General features: G+C 49.7%; 3 protein-coding genes across 3 annotated transcripts, besides 17 other annotated features; all 3 read right to left on the bottom strand.

Moving 5' to 3' along the window:
* Window positions 1-614: 614 nt before the first annotated feature.
* Window positions 615-667: a microsatellite.
* A 294-nt stretch (window positions 668-961) lies between these two features.
* Window positions 962-998: a microsatellite.
* Window positions 963-998: a microsatellite.
* A 481-nt stretch (window positions 999-1,479) lies between these two features.
* Window positions 1,480-1,506: a microsatellite.
* A 200-nt stretch (window positions 1,507-1,706) lies between these two features.
* Window positions 1,707-1,732: a microsatellite.
* Window positions 1,733-2,230: 498 nt separating this feature from the next.
* Window positions 2,231-2,266: a microsatellite.
* A 217-nt stretch (window positions 2,267-2,483) lies between these two features.
* ACLA_047990 (uncharacterized protein) lies at window positions 2,484-3,959 on the bottom strand (the record flags this gene model as incomplete). The annotated part of the gene is made up of 1 exon (XM_001271755.1): window positions 2,484-3,959. One exon carries the CDS (start codon window positions 3,957-3,959, stop codon window positions 2,484-2,486), a length of 1,476 nt encoding a protein of 491 aa, XP_001271756.1.
* Window positions 3,960-4,571: 612 nt separating this feature from the next.
* Window positions 4,572-4,601: a microsatellite.
* Window positions 4,573-4,601: a microsatellite.
* Window positions 4,602-11,088: 6,487 nt separating this feature from the next.
* On the bottom strand, window positions 11,089-12,300 carry ACLA_047980 (SMP-30/gluconolactonase/LRE family protein; the record flags this gene model as incomplete). Its single annotated transcript, XM_001271754.1, has 4 exons — window positions 11,089-11,677; window positions 11,776-11,931; window positions 12,027-12,187; window positions 12,268-12,300. The coding sequence occupies 4 exons, from the start codon at window positions 12,298-12,300 to the stop codon at window positions 11,089-11,091; spliced, it is 939 nt and encodes a 312-aa protein (XP_001271755.1).
* An 876-nt stretch (window positions 12,301-13,176) lies between these two features.
* Window positions 13,177-13,227: a microsatellite.
* Window positions 13,178-13,224: a microsatellite.
* A 1,255-nt stretch (window positions 13,228-14,482) lies between the features above and the next one.
* Window positions 14,483-14,513: a microsatellite.
* Window positions 14,487-14,513: a microsatellite.
* Window positions 14,514-15,736: 1,223 nt separating this feature from the next.
* Window positions 15,737-15,764: a microsatellite.
* Window positions 15,765-15,980: 216 nt separating this feature from the next.
* Window positions 15,981-16,003: a microsatellite.
* A 160-nt stretch (window positions 16,004-16,163) lies between these two features.
* Window positions 16,164-16,191: a microsatellite.
* Window positions 16,192-16,351: 160 nt separating this feature from the next.
* Window positions 16,352-16,379: a microsatellite.
* Window positions 16,380-16,660: 281 nt separating this feature from the next.
* Window positions 16,661-18,350, bottom strand: ACLA_047970 (aldehyde dehydrogenase family protein; the record flags this gene model as incomplete). The annotated part of the gene is made up of 3 exons (XM_001271753.1): window positions 16,661-17,841; window positions 17,924-18,123; window positions 18,223-18,350. The coding sequence occupies 3 exons, from the start codon at window positions 18,348-18,350 to the stop codon at window positions 16,661-16,663; spliced, it is 1,509 nt and encodes a 502-aa protein (XP_001271754.1).
* Window positions 18,151-18,174: a microsatellite.
* Window positions 18,351-18,585: the final 235 nt, after the last annotated feature.

The raw sequence follows: 18,585 nt of genomic DNA, 5'->3' as shown, positions 1-18,585 counted from the left end.
TGAAGCAAGAAGTCCTGTTTTTCTCTTTGCTGTGCTGCTACTGCTTCTTCCTCATCCTTCCCCCGGACCACCCAGTCTTTATATAGACGTCCCATGGCAAACCGTCGGACTCATATTGAGTTCCGGCCAAAACAAAACCGACAAGGCACGACCCCCCCCCCAAATAGCCTGCCTAATTGGGCTATTGGCGATAGCGGAACACGACCCTCACCGGCTGCACACGGGGAAGTTGAAACCCAGTGGAGCACTGCTCACGGCCCGATCGAACAGGGTTCAGGGACTTCGTTTAGACTGGACTGTCGCGTGCTAGATAGATTAGATGAAGGATAGAACGGGCAAGCGTCCGAACCGAGATGGGAGAAGGAGGGGGGAAAGTCAAGAAACACGTCCAATGAAGCGAGGTTGATGGGGCCATCGCCGACGAAGCGAGAGAGGGGGAGAGAGAGAGGCTTCGAACTCTTCAGACAATATGGCCAGGGATGGTTTGTTCTCCTTGATTGAAATTGGGCCGTGGTGATGTGCGCGGATGTGATAGGCTGGACGCGGCATCCACGTGGGAGGAGCCGTGGCATTGGTTGGCAGCGAAGTCGGTGCCTGAGGCAGAGAGGCTTTGGTGCCTATGTGCCTGTGTGCCTGAGTGCCTGTGAGCCTGTGTGCCTGCGTGCCTCAGGTGGAGCCCTTCCCGTCGCTGCTCTCTTCTAGTTCGGCCCAAAACAGAAAAAAACAAAAAAAAAGCGTAGCCGAGCTTGACGAAGTCTCAAGTCTAACTTTCTAGTAGTACAGAGTAGAGATAATAATAGACTAGAGCAGGTATTCCTCGATCCAGAAGCTTGAGCTAATGTGCAACAATACGAAGCTACGCGGGAACGCCATCAGCCCACTTGCACCCTGTCAGAACTCAGTCAGTCCTCTAGTTGGACTCTACCGAGTACAGTAGTAGCATAGGTAGCAGTCGAGATACCTCTCTCTCTCTCTCTCTCTCTCTCTCTCTCTCTCTCATCCCTCGCCATGAAAACACCAATGGAACACCACCCCAGCACAACGTGGTGATAAACCATCTTCAGGAACCACAAAAAAAGAAAAAAAAAGAAAACAATCAGCGCATTTTCCAGTGTTCCAGTGTTCCCACATCCGATCAATCCCTGCAGAGCCAATGCTAACTAACTAACTCAATGGCATCCTTCTTCAGCATAGCCATAGTCCCCCCACTCTCTCTCCCCCCAGGCCCGGTTCTGCACCGATCCGGCAGCTTATGATCCTGCGATTATGGGATTGATGATTGAGGGAAGGGGAAGCGCACTTCTGAAGCATCCAGGGCTCCAGGAAGATCAGCACTTTCACAAGGGAAAAAAAAAACCAACACCTGCAGGTTTGAGAATCGCTGAAGAAACGTTTCGTTCCCTTCTTCCTCTCCCCTCATCGGATATTGCTGTTAGCCTGTTTCACGCTGATGGAGTCGGCACTCGAATCCCGTGGGTCTTCCTTTTTTTTTCTTTTCTTTTTTTTATGGCGAGGATCTGACGCTTTGCATCGAGTCGTCGGCACTCCCGGGCAAAATGAGGGGACAAGTGGTATCTTACGATCGACAGTCAGAGTCGGACCATTGAGGCGTGCGGTCAGCTCAGAGTTCGGTTATTGAAGTCGTATCGTATCCCAATGCATGGGGGGCATCGATGCGACCCCAGGTGACTCCAAACAATATACAGAAGAAAAAAAAAAAAAAAAAAAAAAAGGCCAGCGTTCTTGTTGCATTGGACGAATGTGATACCAATCAATATCAATCAAATTGGTGGAAAAAAAATGTAAGTAACTGTGAATGGAAATGTAAATGCAATCTCACGCATTCCCCAAAACACCCGCCAGTCTAAATCGAGCCACCAACAACAAGCGAAAAAGAAAAGAAAAGAAAAATAGAGTATATACAAATGAAATGAAAGTGAATTGGAAGACAAGGGTCAACGTAAGCAGGTGCAACCTGCACGGCAATCTCGCTTTGCGCGCTCGTCGGAAAACGTATATAGGCAGCTAGATAGTCTCAAGTCTCAGACCAGGATATCTGCAAAGGGTGAGCAGCAAGAAAAAAAAAAAAAAAAGCAGAACACATCCACCGATCTTCGCAGCAGGTCACACTCAATGTTCACCTGTCTTCCGGGATGCGAGCAAGCTTTCTCCCAGAGAATGCTGCCTCTCAATGCAAAGCAATGATGTGTAAAAGCTGGGGGAAATCATGGCAGCAGCAACAGCAAAACAGCAACAGTAACAGCAGGGTCTCGCCGGCTTCTTTTTTTAAAAGAAAATCAATCTTCCGCGGCGGACCAGAGGGTAAGAAAAGGAACAAAAAAAAAAGAAAAAAAGGAAAAGAAAAAAAGGAAAAGAGGAAAATAAAATGATAATAATAAATACATTCAACAGAAATCTCGTCAACGTCCTGGGTCGAATTGAATGTCCAGACTAGATGTGCTTCATATTCCATGACTCGTCATTCAGGAACGGGTCCAACTCTCCGACAGCTGCGACATCGGTCTCGTCTGCGGCTCGTTGGACACCATGTTTCGTTCGGCCGGCGCGGGATAAGAGGCTCCATTGTGCCAGCTGCCCGGCGAGTGCGAGCTCGACCCCAGCGGTGATCCAGTGGGGTTGAGATGGCCCGCTGGGCCCACGGCAGCTCGCGTCTCACCACCGGACCATGTGGTCTCCGCGTCTCGCTCCGAGGTCGATCGACATGCGGCCGGGGAGGCTGGCCGGGGCGGGATCTGGCCCGGCGGGACCAGCCGGTTGACATGTTCGCGATAGAAGTCCCGCTCGGACCGATAATGATCGCGTTCCTGCATCAGCGCCTGGATCTTCTCCTGCTGCTTACGGATCTCGTCCTGCTGCGCGGTGATCTTCTGCTCCATCTGCATCTCGTTCCGCTTTCGGTTGCGGAACCGTCTTGAGGCGTCGCTGTTCGCCTTGCGCTTCTCCGCTTGGCTCGATGACCCGGACTTGAGATCCAGAATGCACGGGATCATCCCCGGCACCGGTGGGGTGTTCGGGGCCGATCCCCCCATGGCCGCCTGCTCGTTCCCTGCATGTAGAGGACCGGGCACTACCGACGGCAGTCGGCTGACCGGCTCTGCTGTCCCGTATTGAGGTAACTGGACGAATGAGGCCGGTTGCGTCACACCGAGGCCCGTGATCGCGGGTGACGATCGTCCGAACGGACTGTAGACGGACACGGGCGTTGTAGGGCTCGCCTCGTGCGAGCTGGGGGTCGGGGTCGGGTTGGTGCTGACTCGACGGCTGTGAAACGTTGGCGTGGAATGGATGGAGGCGGCCACTGGAGCCTGACTGTCGGACATATGACTCGAGTCCATGGGCAGGGGGGATCCAGAAGCCATCCGGTACAGACCCGGCCGTGACTCCTGAGCCAAGGGGGACTGCACCAAGGGAGACTGTGATGTGTTAGTTTTCCGGGCATAGGGCCCGGCGGATCCCACGAACCGAGCAGTGGGGGAGGCAGGTGCGATGATCTGGCGGCTCATCAACCCCGGCGAGAGGGAAGGCCGTTTTGCGTGCTGTATCGATGGAGAGGCCAGACGGACTGTAGGCGAAGAGGGCATTCGGACATGGGAGGAGGGAGCAGAAGACAACGAAGCAGAGGATGACGAGGCAGACGGCTGCAGCCGTCCCAGACTCAGCCCGTCTCTACCCAGATCCGTCAGTGCAGCCGGAGCGGATTTGGCGGGGGGGTTCAGAATAGAATGGACGCCGATGGAGCGAAGTTGGGCAGCTTGCAACGGGGGTTCTACTGGCGCAGAGGGCTGCCACGAGAGCGGCCGAGGATGCACGGGATCAGGACCCTCGGCTGACGGTGCTTCATCGTCCACGCGAGCTCGCTTCTTGTCGGGCAACCCGCGGGTCTCTGGCCGAAGACCATCGTGCGTTAACGGGGCAGAAGCTGGCGAAGTCTGTGACATATGCTCCGGTTTCCTTTCGTGAGACAGCCGCTGGGGATGGGGGCATGGCGCAGGGCCCCCTCTCTCCCGATGTGACTCAGAGAGAGAAGGATGAGAGAGGGAGCCGATGGGTTGGGCGAGCGAGTAGCCAGACAGCGAATGATATTGTTGATGGGAGAGATGGACTGGGTTGGAATAGGAGGGGTTGTTCAACACGGTGATCCCTAGAGTAGCCAGCTTGACGGTTGTGAATGGGTGGAATGGTTAGAAGGATAGAAGAAGAAGAAGATGATGATGATGTTGAGATATAGTAGATTAGATAGATAGATAGACGGGAATTCCTGTTGCCGATGTCTGTTTCTTTCTCAAAGAAAGCGAACAGAGGATGAGAATGACGATGTTACAAAGTCATCCGAGGGGGTTTACTCGGATGGTCTGAAGGTATACAGACGAAGGGTCAAAGAGACGATTGCAGGGAGAAGAAGAGGAAGAAGACAAAACATGTAACAAGAAGAATTCAGTAAGTACAGAAGTGCTATCGAAGGAATATAAAACAACTTAACGTCCCAAAGGTCAGAAAAAGAAAAGAACAGAGAAGGGAGTGTAAAATAATAAAATGATGATGATAATAATAAATAAAATAAAATAAAATAAAATAAAATAGAGGAAATCAGGCATTCAACAGACTTATTGTATACCCAGTGGTAAATTCCATTTATCATAATGATTGGAATTATTAGAATATTATTATTATTATTGCATTCCGGCACTCTATTCGAAGGTACGTACTTACTTAACTTCCTTACTACACTATTAGGTACTACCTACTACTAGGTCAGCTACTGAGTACTGGCTGACTTACTTGTCTCCTGTCGGGAGCGTTACAAGACCAGCAGATCCGGCGGTGAGAACTGGGACCGACTTAGTGCTTTAGTTAGTGACTTAGTGGACTTGAATTAGATTCGTAGTGGGAACGGGGGGAAAGTTGGCATGTCCACACTGGAGTGGAGAGCGCATTCCTGGGAGTGGGAGCCCACTGCGTTACAACTTACTGGGTATTGTTAGTGGACCCCCTGCTGGGAACCACAGGCATGGGAAGACCAGAGGGAAACCCAAGGGAGTAACATACGAAACAATCAAGAAATGAAATACCGGTACATACGGTGGGTGCAAGATACCTTACCAACGTACCAGTCTGTACCTAAAGAACAACCTACAGGGTAAGATATCTATCTATCTATCTACCTAGAGAAATTATACTACGCTAAAACAGCACTCTCCGATAGCTACAGGACACCCTAAGGAATAAGAGGATTATCATCCCTGACAATGAAGCAATCCAACGTAGGCCGGGAGACACCAATGGAAGTTTTGTACAGAACGTTGTAAGTACTTCCATGACGGAGTACCATACCATACTCAACCGGAGTACTTACCTTACCTAGGCACCTAGTGTGTTTTCGTACCTCATACCACAGTAAGTAGGTACGTACCTATTGGTCTCGGAGAACCTAGATAAAGAGAAGCACACCAGATGGGGCCGGGGAATCGGAAGCTTCCTTGCGAGTTCCACGAGTTGGCCAGCTTGGATTGGAAGTCTGGACTCCGGGAAGCTTTCCACAGTCAAGAACGTCACTCCTCGCTAACTATCATGTCAAACCATGACAGGCAGGGCGAGCGAGCTAGGCAGTAAGTCATGACCCGCTCTTGCTCTGATGTTCGGTCAGAGAACCATTGAGATATAACTCACTCCATAGTCTGCAGTATGTAGGAACTTTGTAGACTGGGTCTGAATCCAAGATTAGTATCACTATCATATATCAATGACGCTGCAACGCTACACGGCATGTTGCCATCATCTTGACAGCCATGCGCCTTGTTCAATTTTGGTGGCCGTCACCGTGGATGTGGGCAGGATCTGTGCCTAGTGGAGCCGGGAAGTCAATGAGTTGGTACGGTACCAGAGTACTCCAAAAGAGGTACTCCGTAGGTGGTCGATAGGTAGCTAAGGGAGGTTAGGGTACCGTACCTATTTTTCCAGTAGTACCTTACTCACCTACTGAAAGTCCTGTAATGTACCTAAATGGGCTGCTTCTCGTGCCTGTTCGTGTGATCGAACCCAAGTACCTAGGGGTAAAAGGTACTCGGGTAGCTAGATACACGTAAGTACAATACAAGAATAGATACTTACCGCTTCATCGAAACTAAGAACTGTTTTCTGAGACTGGGAGGTATGACGGACCAGATCAACAGCACGCAAGACATACTCCATCTTTTGCCATGGGAAATTGATCGGAATGCGAAGTTATCTGATAGTGGCTGGTCTGATCACGGATGGTGTTACTGGTGTTTCGAGGTCCTGACTTGGATGAAGCAGGATCATCAATATAGATGAAGGACTTCGGAATCCATTGACCTCACCTCACTGAAATGCCGTCTCGGTATCCCAGTAAGCGAGCAAAAGTACCTGTAGGACAAGTTGGACAGAGAAGCCTACCTAGTAGTCTACCGTACAGAGTTACAGACTACTTCCCTTGAATCTCGAGATTAGCAGGCTAATGATAGATCATGTACAGAGTAGAATCAAATCCCGTCTCGCAGGATCCTTTTCGATCCTGTGGGCCAGACTAGTGGTGAATTGTCAAACTGTCGCAGGTCCACTCCCGAAATGGCTTGCCTCGTGGCGGACGGGGGTCGTATCATGAGACACTGACCAGAAAATTAGGGAAAAGTCCCACTCCCAATGCGCTGTTATTCATTGTTCGCCGAAAAGTGGACATCCACAAAACTATCTAACTACCCTTTCAGACTTCAGTAGTTGCTGGCCGCCGGGAACGCAGCTAATCAAGACCGCTAAGGCACTAAAATAAGGGCCCCGTTTAGTACCGGCCGGCAGATGGGGCCAGAAACTCTACTCGACTGTCTGTTCAGCTGACGAGCTGGGAAAGGGTTGGCTCTTCGGATGTTGTGCATGCATGCAGTTCATGTACTCCATAAGTGACTGGGTCTATTTCCTGTCGGCTTTTTTGAGCGTTGTTTAATAGCAATTGCATTGTGGCCAGTGCCAGACGGATGAGGCAAGTTGGGCCTCATTTTTTTTTCTTGTCTTCTGCAGTTCGCCCCCCCCCTCCCTCCCCCCGGGTAAAGGTAACCCAGAGATGATGTGGCGGAAAGATGGGACGTATAAGAAATCGTTCTGCTCTTCCTCTGAGGATCTCCTTTTGGCCCCCTACTCCGTACAGCCCTGCTGATCCCAGTAGTGATATGCCTGGACGCGCTATCAGCGGATGGATGCTACCCGAAAACCAATGAGATGGATTTCTCAAGAGAAAATCTTACACCTCATACCGCGGAGAATCGCTGAAGGAGTTGATCGCCTGTAGATACTTTTTGGTGGTGCCTCAGAGGCTCAGAGCTCGGTTATCGATGTGAGGTAAGATTGACGGAGGTCCACGAGGTACCATTTTTACCCTGTTGAGTGCTTGGACCTGGAGCTTCCTCCAGATTAGTTCTAGATTATTAAAAGAATGGTAAATAGTCAAAGGGTCGTCAGCTACGTCATTGGGCATCAACTGCAACGCCAAATCATCCAGACCCGCAAGAGATGCACAGTTTCCCAAAAATGGACTGTAGAGCTGGCCAGGACTATAAGTGTCCCAGTATGGTGGCTCTTTGTATCTCTTTGGATGGATCCTGGAGTTGGAGCTTTGCAGACTGAAGGGAAGTCAAGTTCGACACATCATCAGTTGCCCTGTTCGGTCTGCCGCTAAGTACTCCCAGTCCCAAATATAAGCGCGGATGAAGCCGCAACTGCGCGAGACAGCCCTAATGTAGGGGAAATGAGTCGCATCTTAGTTCCAACTCAAAAATAGCCTGGATATCAAGTTAAGTGCTATCCGTAGATAACTGCAAGTTCCTCATACTGATGTAATCCATATATCCAGTGCATGGCGGAACCCAGGATTCCCAGCTGTGACTTGTGCTTTTTTCAGCAATGCAGACAAAGCCAATATCAGCTAGCCAAAACCGGATTCTGGATAGCCCTCTTGCCCACTTTTGGCTGTTCTTTGAACTTGAGGCTTTGGGGGATGTGATCTATCTCAAGAAAATGAGGTCTTGATCTGGTACTTTGGTCATCAGGACGGGGAAGGTGAATCAGACAGGGAAGAAGGGGATCGGAACTTCGAACGGAAGGTCGATACTTCCCAAGAGGGTGATGTGAATGCGATGACTGATGATGAGCAAATCATGGAACATTTGATGCTCTGTGCCTGACTGGACCCCGGCTTTAGAATACCCACGGATACAGTAGATAATCTGCAGCGGAATAAGATGAGCTACTTCCCGTACCTAAGAACCGACCTACCTGCAGCGGGTTTTGGCAATAGATCACCAATCCACTGCAGTCATGGATGCAGAAAAACAGCCATTGGTCAGATTGAGGGAATTTCTGATTCGGTGACTGCTCAGATCTGCCCCAGATGGAGTGTGAGATATTCATTTCATTTCCATTGCATTATTATATTACGGTGAGATTTTTAAGCTCTTCGGATCATGTGTCGACTCTTGCAGTGAATTCCTTTAGTAGTTACACAGCCTATATGAGACGCCGAGTCTAGATTGCAAGAGAATGACCTAGAATGTCGAGTCTCAACTCTCAAGCCACCTCTACCGATATTTTGCACTTTTGCACACGAAGAAATAATAACCAGAGATGTGGGATCCTCCCCCCCAATGATGTCACTGCCTCATATAGATTCATAAGTCTGTGCCAGAGTCCAGAGTCTCCAGAGTCCAGACATACTCCGAGTTTGGACTTGGGGAATGGTAATTTAAGTGCGAGAACGGTGCAGTGGAGGCTGGCTGGATAAGCTAGCTAAGGGAGATGACCTAGTGAGTCTGACCATGTGGTAAGTTGTAACTATCAATGCCACCATCATCTGGATACCCTGGGGACTGTGGAAACTGGGAACTTTGGGTCCCAGCTCCCGGCTTTCCAACTCCTGACTGCCTGGACTTTTGGATTTGAAATTTCGGATCCTGGATCCTGGAAGCCTGGGGCCTGGAAACGAAACAACGAGTCTCTGGAATGCGGGAAGTGGAGATGAGCCATGAAGTCTGAACCAGTCAATAGCTGGAGATAGATAGATACAATATGTCGGATAAATGTTCCGCCATCATCTTCTTCGACATCAACTGTCTTGCGTGGGTTGATTGATAATTGTCTAGTTTCATTAGCTTTGGTGCACAACATCTCCGGGGAGCACCAATAGGTTACTAACTACTTATGGAGTAGATGGTTAGTATGTGGGTGACTGTGTCCAGCGTGCATTAGCCTGGAGACTAGCCTGGCTGGCCAAAGGGGCTTTGAGTCTTCCAGAACTGCAGATTTGGAGATGCTCTGATCTCAGGGATTTTTGGTTAAGTACGAATTCCTCTAGCGAGGATTCATTCTGGCTGGAATTATCTCATCCTCAGAGCAGTACTTGAGTGATTACTCAAGTTCATCGTCAGTTTAGTGCAGCATACCATTGTAATCCAAAACAACCTTGTCATGACATGTTTTATCATTTCATGGTATGATTTGTCTTGATCATACACTATCCATGTCTTCCATCAATACCTGACCTGCCGTGTATTTATACAGCGTTACCAGGTACCTAGGTATCATCAATTAGGTGGTATGGACTATGGACTATGAATTACCTTACTTTTACTCCATACCAAGTCTCATTTCTTGTTCAAGAATTCGAACAAGGCCAATTTGATCAGTCCTCCCACGCTTTTTTCTTTTTTGTGTCACTGTTTGCTCTTTTTTTTTTTTTGTTTCTTTTCTAACCTCGTTGCTCACCTTGTATTTCTTCTCTGGAAGCCGCTGTAAGCGCCTGTCTAGCCATGCACGCCGACTTCCCACCCGAATCCTTCGTACCCGGTGCTGGATGGCCGAAGTACTATGTACACCGTACGAACTGCAGACTTCGGTTCCACCTTCAAATAGGCTTGATCTTGAGATAATCATGATTCAGCAATCCGCTAAAAGAGCTGAATATTCGAGTAGGTACCTACTACTAGTAGTCACTCGGAGTGCCTGTAATACGAAATCCTCTCCCCTTTCCACACTCTGTAGCTTCCCGATCTTCCCAGGGTTATTATCAGGAATCCCAGAACACCCACGAGTCACTGCATCTGCATGCATCCTTAGATGAGTTGGCAGTTGTTCACTCCTTTAGGTGCTCCAGAAAGTCTTTTTTCCTTCCCCCCTGAATCATGTCGAAACAACGTATTGGCGGTATAGAAACTTATACTTTAACTCTCTCATGCATGTAGCCAATCCTCGCCTTCAAGTACAACACGAATGTACCCAAGTCTCATGCATTGGTACCAAGTAGCATGTATCCTGTGACGGTCGCCATTGACTTGGGTGACTGAGTTACCGTGTATATCTAGTTCTTCGCCTTCATTATTGAGCTGCAGATGGGATCTCCCGTGCATATTCGATTCCCGAAGCAACCCAAAGACACAGCGCTTCTCCCCCACGGGAATAATGGAGATATATACCTCTTTTCTGTCACTAACACGCCTTCCCAAAAAGGTTGCCGGGTCATGTGCTTCATCAGTTCTCGCTCAACTTCTCGAAGATACTGTCAACTCTTCTGGTGAACTCAGTCTCAATGATCTGCACCTCTCCGTTGGGAGTCATTTCCATCTCGAGATGAGGGATTGGCCCTGAGTTTCAATTAGTATCGAATAGCAAAGGTTCCCCTTCAGGAACTCCTACGGCATCTGTCCGACATCTGCCGATGGAGCCGGCGCTCATGATCAACCGTCGCATCGGAACCTGTGAAAATCCCAGACATGTTTACTTTCGATCGATTTCCATCCGTGGAAGTCAACTAGGTCCTAATAGCTCCCACACATATGCAATTGCGATGGAAATCCTGGACTTGGAGATAGTCACAAACACTGAGAGACCCGTTGTGGGAGACAGTCATCTGAAGCCTTCTAGAGCAGAGGGCTTAGAAGAGGATCTTCAAAGTCTTCGACGGCATGTCTCACATGACGGGGACAGAAGTTCAAACTACTATCTACTATTGAAAGCACTATGCACATATCCACAACAGTCATTGTTCACGTGGACCACCTTCCAACTCTACTGTTGAAACTGGAACTCGTTCTTCGGCTTGCCCCTTACTCCAACATCAAGCCGATAGAGTCGTCCGCCATAGCGAATGGACTCTGGGAACTTGTCATCATTGACATCATCCTTGGCCGTGGTCACAAAGAGCTCCGTCCCAACAAATGCTGGACAGGTGATGTTCCTGGTAGGGAATGAAATCTCTCCAATAAGCTGGCCCTCGGGGGAGATCCGGATGATCTTCCCGCCCCCGTAGATGGCGCTCCAAATGCACCCTTCCTCGTCGATGGCGAAACCATCGGGTTCCAGGGGCTGACCCACATCATAGTGCACCCTGCGATTACTGATAGCACCGGTGCTGGCGTCAAAGTCGAAGGCGAAGATCTTCGCTGTGGGTGAGTCGGTGAAGTACATCGTGTCGTTTTTCAGATTCCAGCCAATCCCGTTAGGGATGGACACCGGCTCAACCATGCGATGCAGGCTTAGATCGGGATCTAGTCTGAACAGCACACCCTCGTTGACTGGCTGTTGAACCTTGGGGTCGTTCATGGATCCTGCCCAGAACCGCCCGTGGCTGTCGACAGCACCATCGTTGAAACGCATTCTGTGCCACAGAAAATTCAATTGGGGTCAGACACAGATCAATCACATGGGGACTCCCACTTGGGTTATGGATCCCATTTCCAGACTGGATGGACTTACCGCCGAGCTGTCTCTGGATCCCTCTGGTCATCAAAGACCTTGTGGATATAGGAGAGTTCCCCGGTATGGCGGTTAGCCAGGGCATAGCCGTACTTAGCGGCTACGACTATTTGATCCTTGTGATCATCGCCGGCATTTGCGATGTTGGCGGTGACTCTAAGGTCCCCTCGTTCAACAAATCAGCAATCAGATACGATCATAACAGCCGTCTGTCGGTCTTGCCCCGTTCAGCTGGTGAAGAGTTGACCCACCCAAGAGAGGAAGCGGTGTCTATAGTTTTCAAGGAATCCGGGCCCTTGGCTAGATCCAGGACATAGAGCTTCTGGTCCCAGATATCGACGAATCGGAATTCGTTTCGAGTCTGGTCGTGAAATGGGCCCTCAAGAAGGGTTCCAGGTATATCGATGTAGGGCTAGTGACGGAACGGTAAGACTCAAAAGCTGCTTCTTTGTCCATGACAACTACTGAGACCGGATTTTCCAGAGTTCTTACCTCGGTGACCGTCCATTTTTGAATTGCAGACATGTTTTTGAATTTGCAGTCTTGACTCGGAGGGATCTGGAGCTTGCCGTTTAGGGCCGTAAGTTTCCGGTCCGGATGATGCTGCTGGGGATCAGAATTGAACTGATGGCAGGATTGAACAATTGAAGATCAATGACGGAGACAAAGAGGAGTTGAAGTTTCAATAGTTGTTGCCCACCGGCTGCGTGGCATTTTAATGCCAAGACCAACCCCCACAATCCTCAATTTATCCTTAGTTTGCTTCCAACTGGTTCGAATCTACGCTGGGCCACGCTGCCCTTGGGTTTGCCCAAGGCTCCGTAACCTCCGGACCGGATTAGCACTAGATAGATGTCCATCCGTGGATCAACAGGTTCGATAGTTTCTTTAGTAGTTGCTGCTCTTGCTGGTCAGTTCCAGAGCTATTGATATTGATGGTGGGGTGGGAGGTGGTTTACACTATTATTATTGTTATTGCTAACGAATCTCTATCAGTTTCAGTTTCATGATCCATGACAAAGTCCCGGCTAAAGTGCAACTCTTGTGTCTTACAGGCTCCGAGTCGAAACCCCCCACTTATGAATGAATGTTATCTCCTGTTGCACTGGATCCTTCAGATGTCAGAGACAGCTCCTTCCTGACAATCGATAAATCGACATGAGACTATTTGACCGGGTTGATCTTGAGAGACAGAATATCATTGCTAGTTGCTATCATTATGATCAACGAGCAATCACCATTGAAATCTAGCGCGACAGCATGAAAGTACTGACACGAAACGACATGGCAGATCCCATCACAAAATGTGTGAGCTATCCCCTGTCAGTCGAATAGGAATACTAGAACTCAACGAAGATCCGCACGAAAGATAATTTGAGGGTTGACGAATGATGAGCTCAAGTTGTTGTTGTTGTTGTTGTTGTTGTTGTTGTTGTTGTTGTTGTTGTTATTATCTCTGTCTGCGCATCAGAGAGCTTCTCTAGATACTAACCAACGACGTGGAGTAGAACGATAAGACCGAGGTTTGAGACTGGAATTATCCATCAATATCCATTGATTGATGTCGACCGTGAACAACAGTTCGTGATACTGATAATAATACTGCTCTTGGCTGCGAATTTACGGAGTATTCTTTGGAATCTGGTTGACAGTTGCCTGGGGTGAGACTAAACTTCCCGTGTTGCGCCTCTTTTGTTCCAGAATCCCGACAGAGACCTCGTCGAGTGGGGAATTTTGGAGGATAATCGTTCTTTCCAAGGGATTGGGGTCACTTAGACAAATAGGAATCGATCCGAGCCTCCTGATGGGGCCAGCCCGGGTCACTTCCCTCGCCTAGATTAACATGCTGCCTGGACCTGCTTTGTATTGGTAATAATCCATCTCTCTACCGAGTATTGAAGGGTGAACACTGATTGAAACAGGGCGACTGGAGATGCAGTCTGCATGGCGGTCACCGAAGGAACGTTGAATCATCACAGTCATCCAGATGCCTGTGATCTAAGCGCCCCCATGTGATGCTGTCTTACTTTGGAAGGCCATCATTTCATGGCATAGCCGTCTGGAAGTCCAGGGGCAGTCGGACTCTGGTTCGCTATCAAGGATTCCAACTTGGGTTGACGCACAGCCGTTGCAATGATATGCCTCTCTATCTCATTTGCCGCATTGATCACCAGTTCTTGCGCCTCGCCGCAGGTCTGTGTGGTGTGTTTGTTTATTTCCTGCATGGGCTGTGGGAGATAGATCAGAAATTGAGAGAGAGACGGGTGTCTTCGACATGAGTTGCATCATTATACTTTCTATGGAAACAACAGCGAGGCTATGGGCTAGATAGAAACAGGGCAGGCAAGCGAAGGAGCAAACATGATTCGAAAAAGAAGGTCAGCAAGACAGCGAGACATGCAGATTGCAGGCAGCCACCGCATGGTGCAAACAGTTTCAGAACATGCTGGCTAAGATTCGACTAGATGACTAGATTGGGTCCTCGCATCGATTCCGTCGGCGTGCACGCGACGACACTAGTGTACCTAAAGTATGACCCAGTCACAGGTGGACTAATCAGTCTTCGGCCTACGCGCGACCACCTCCGCCGCAGTTCATCGTTCAGGCGAGTGATAGTTAGAATTCGGGGGAGCTGCCAATTCATGCTTGACATCATTCTGACAGTCTCGATCTGAGATTGTCCACTGACTCGTCTTTTTGTCCGTCTTGGTGATGATGATGATGATGATGATGATGATCTTGTTCCCTTGAAGTACGGAGTAGAGATCAACGTTTGAAGTGTGGGCTCAATAGTCTTGAAAAGGTCAAGACGAGGGTTGAGAGTTTCCAAAACATTTATTCCTTGCCTATATCCAAGATTCCAACCTATGATGCTTCGTCGGGGCAACTCTAATGCAGACCTTGGACTGGGTCAACGTTCGAGGTGCAGACGCAAAAACTCGGCTTGGGATGTTTAACTGTTGATGTTGGAGAAGACAGAATACTACTTACTGTTGAGTGTTGACCCACTGATAATCTGCATGGGGCGCTTGATTATTTGGTGATTGAGAATCGACACCGCATATACGCAAAATGCGGTGTATGCGTAGTCTGTCAGCGATCAATCAATACTATTATCGTGGACTTTTTTTTTTTTTTTCATTTTTTATTTTCGCTCTGTATCTACCTATTTCAATCGTTATCAAGATTAACAATAAATGATTAGCTTCTGTGGAGAAAAAAGATTGAGAGTGGATGCTGTAAAACATCAACATTGACATCAACGTTGAACATTGACGATGGATCTATCTTGATGCAAGTCCCTTCTACTCCCCCAGCAGATGTTGGAAATCTGATTTAGATATGCTCTGCTTCACATGATTAATTCTTCATGCAGCTGCAAGAAAACAGTCAGTATCCTTTTTTAACTTAGACTTGGTTGGTGATGTGCTGGCAGATTCATGGATCATTCATGCATGGTGATTTAGCTGTATTGCATGATACATACAGAATACAGATACAGTATCGTATTGTAATGTGCCATGTATGTATATATGTTTGTCTGTATTGAAATACAATACAATGTACTCCAGGTTGTAGGTATCATCACACCAACACCAGGTACCGAAGGTACGGTCCGTCAGAGCATAGGAGTACATTAGGTACCTGTCTACTCCGTAGGGACTAAGGAGTTGGTAGCACTTGAGCCTACAGAGTACTGCCTACTGCCTATCTCCCTAGGTACCTAGCCTAGCCTAACTCACGCCGTATGATCTATAGAAACAACAACCACAAAGTACTCCCTCACCGAACAAGGAGGCCTCCCCCCCCAATACAGTAAGATCTCAGGTCCCCCCCCTTCACCAGCTCCCACGACTAAAGACACAAGGACAAGGAAATCAAGTTCCATCCAAGTCATGGTCATCATCCTCAACCAGCGCAAGACAACATCACCTCGCATCGCATCGTCTCGCAGCATCACCATATCCATATCCATATCCATATCCATACCCTCCTAACTTCATCTACCCAGTTTACTGCACTTTTTACCTAACAACCCTCCTGCCGAACAAACAAACCACGATGAATCCCAAGCCAAAAAAAAATAACAAGTAACAGCCTGCCACGCCGCATCTGCCTTCAACCCAAAACCTGAACCCTGAAAGCCCAGTAGAATATAAACAACACAGCCAGCCAGCCTTAACATTTCATGGCGCTACGGTAGTATGGCATGGCATGGCATGGCATGACCGGCAGCAAGCGGAGCAGTAGTGCAGGGGAGATTGGTCGGATTCTATTGCGTGCATGCCGTGTGGGGTGCGTTTTTTTTTGGCAATACCTACTTACTGCGTAGTACTGACCACGGAGGAGATAGTTCTAGGACTAGGAGTCGTAGTATGCCAGTTTGGGTTATGGTTATGGTTATGGTTATGGTTACGGGTACGGTTACTGGGGTTTGGATTTGTTTGGAGGCTACGCTAGGCTACGCTTTGGAGGGTTGGGTCAGGGTATATGTAGATATATAAATAGGTGTGCAGCTGTGCAGGTGTGTTGTGTTTGGTGTCTGGGTCTGCGTCTAGATGATGAAGAAGGGTGGATTGAGATTGAGATTGAGATTGAGATTGCTGATGGGTGAGAATCGTGGGTACCTGATCGAGGGGGCGACCAATTGGGTATATATACATCTGGGAACTGGAAGTGCAGACTAAAATTAAAACAAAGGTCTTAGGGTTGAGCTACTTGGCCAAGGCTCAGGCTTTGTAGCATGTGGCTTCATGCCTTGTGCGACATCAAACTGGTTTGGGGATTGTTTGTTTTTTTTCTCTATACACTCCAGAAGAAGAACTCTGGGGCAAAACAAAAAAAAAAAAGAGAGAAAAAAATAAACAAACAAAGGTTACAAAGGTTACAATTTCAGTCCCATGTTGACATGTACGGCTTTCGTGTGCGAGTACGCGTCGAGACCTGCCTCGCCCAGTTCGCGGCCGATACCGCTCTGCTTGACGCCGCCAAAGGGCACGCGGAAGTCGCTGTCGTTGCTGCTGTTGATCCAGACCATACCGGCCTCGATCTCTGAGGCGACGCGGTGCGCGCGCTCGATGTCGCGCGTGAAGACGGCCGCGCCGAGCCCGAAGGTGGTGTCGTTGGCGCGTGTGATGGCCTCGTCCTCGGTCTTGAAGCTCGAGACCACCGCAAACGGGCCGAAGACCTCCTCGCGGTAGATGCGCATGTCGTCCGTGACGTCGGTGAAGATGGTCGGCGCGATGAAGAAGCCCTTGCCGTCCTTGACATTCTTGTATGGCTCGCCGCCCGCCACCAGCGTCGCGCCCTCGCTCTTGCCCGTTTCAATGTATGATAGCACCCGCTCGTACTGCGCCTTGGTGACCTGCGGGCCCTGGAAGGTGTCGTCGGCGAACGGGTCGCCGACCTTGCTGGTCGTCGCGACTGCGTCGTGGAAGCGCTTCACGAACTCCTCGTAGACGGACTCATGGACGAGGATCCGCGACGTGGCCGTGCACACCTGGCCCTGGTTGTACATGATGCCGATGTGCGCCCACTTGGCCGCCTGGTCCAGGTCGGCGTCCGCGAAGATCAGCAGCGGCGACTTGCCGCCCGTCTCGAGTGTGATGTTCTTCATCGTGCCGGCGGCCATCTTCATGATCTCCCGGCCGGTCATCGTGGAGCCCGTGAAGGCGACCTTGTCCACATTCGGGTGGTGCACCAGGGCGCTGCCGGCCACGCGACCGTGGCCGTTAAGGATGTTGACCACACCGGGCGGAAAGCCGGCTTCCTTGATCAGTGTTGCCAGGTACAGGATGCTGAGCGGTGTTTGCTCAGCAGGCTTCATCACGACGGTGTTACCGCACGCGAGCGCGGGACCCAGCTTCCACGCAGCCATGGACAGCGGGAAGTTCCACGGGATGATCTGGCCGACCACACCGATCGGCTGGCGGAGCGTGTAAGCGAACTTGGCGGGGTGGGTGCTGATGGTCTGTCCGTGGAACTTGTCGGCCCAGCCGCCATAGTATCTGAGGGTGTTGATAACCTCGCCGAGGTCATCTCTCCACGAAACCGAGTATGGCTTGCCTGGGAGCCGTCAGCGGGGAGTGCCCATCAACCTACTGGGTTTTCAAACCGGGGAGGGAAGAAGAATTTTTTTTTTTTTTACCATTGTCCCAAGTCTCAATCGTCGCTAACGTCTCCCTGTGCTGCTCGACCAGATCCGCCAACTTCAGCATCAGGTTGCCCCGATCCGTGGGGGGGAGGAGCTTCCAGGAAGGATCCTTTAGCGCCTTGCGGGCCGCCTGGACGGCGATGTCGACATCCTCCTCTCCGGCGGCGTAGACGGAAGCGATCTCCGACTCATCCCTGTCATCGGTTCAGCATTCTCCAATTTTTTTCTTCTTCTTCTTCTTCTTCACTACCCAAAAAATTATTGATCTCTGAAGTGAAGCATGCGGAACTTACGAAGGGTTGATGGTGGGGAATTTCTCGCCGGATCTTGACGCCACGAACTCGTTGTTGATGAACAGTCCAACGGGCTGCGCGTACTTGTGGCCGTTGGGGGCCGTCAGCTGCAGCACCAGATCTGACATGGCGATCGAAGAACTGTGGAAGCGCCGGTGAGAGGAAGTGAAGATGATCGAGATGGGTGAGATGGGCTTGGGGCGAGGGAGAAATGATGAGGGTGATGATGGATAGAGACAGCGCAGACGCAGTCGGAGGAGAGAAGAAGTGGTGGTTGAATACATTGACCGAGGTTGGGAGAGGTAGGATTTATATGCCGAGTGTCTCGATAGAGCACCGAGAAAGAGATAACTAACTACTGCA

Source organism: Aspergillus clavatus, genomic scaffold (assembly GCF_000002715.2).
Source record: "Aspergillus clavatus NRRL 1 1099423829800 genomic scaffold, whole genome shotgun sequence".
NCBI classification, from domain to species: domain Eukaryota; kingdom Fungi; phylum Ascomycota; class Eurotiomycetes; order Eurotiales; family Aspergillaceae; genus Aspergillus; species Aspergillus clavatus.
Note: the sequence above shows the minus strand (reverse complement) of the source record. Positions and strands in the feature narration are given on the sequence as shown.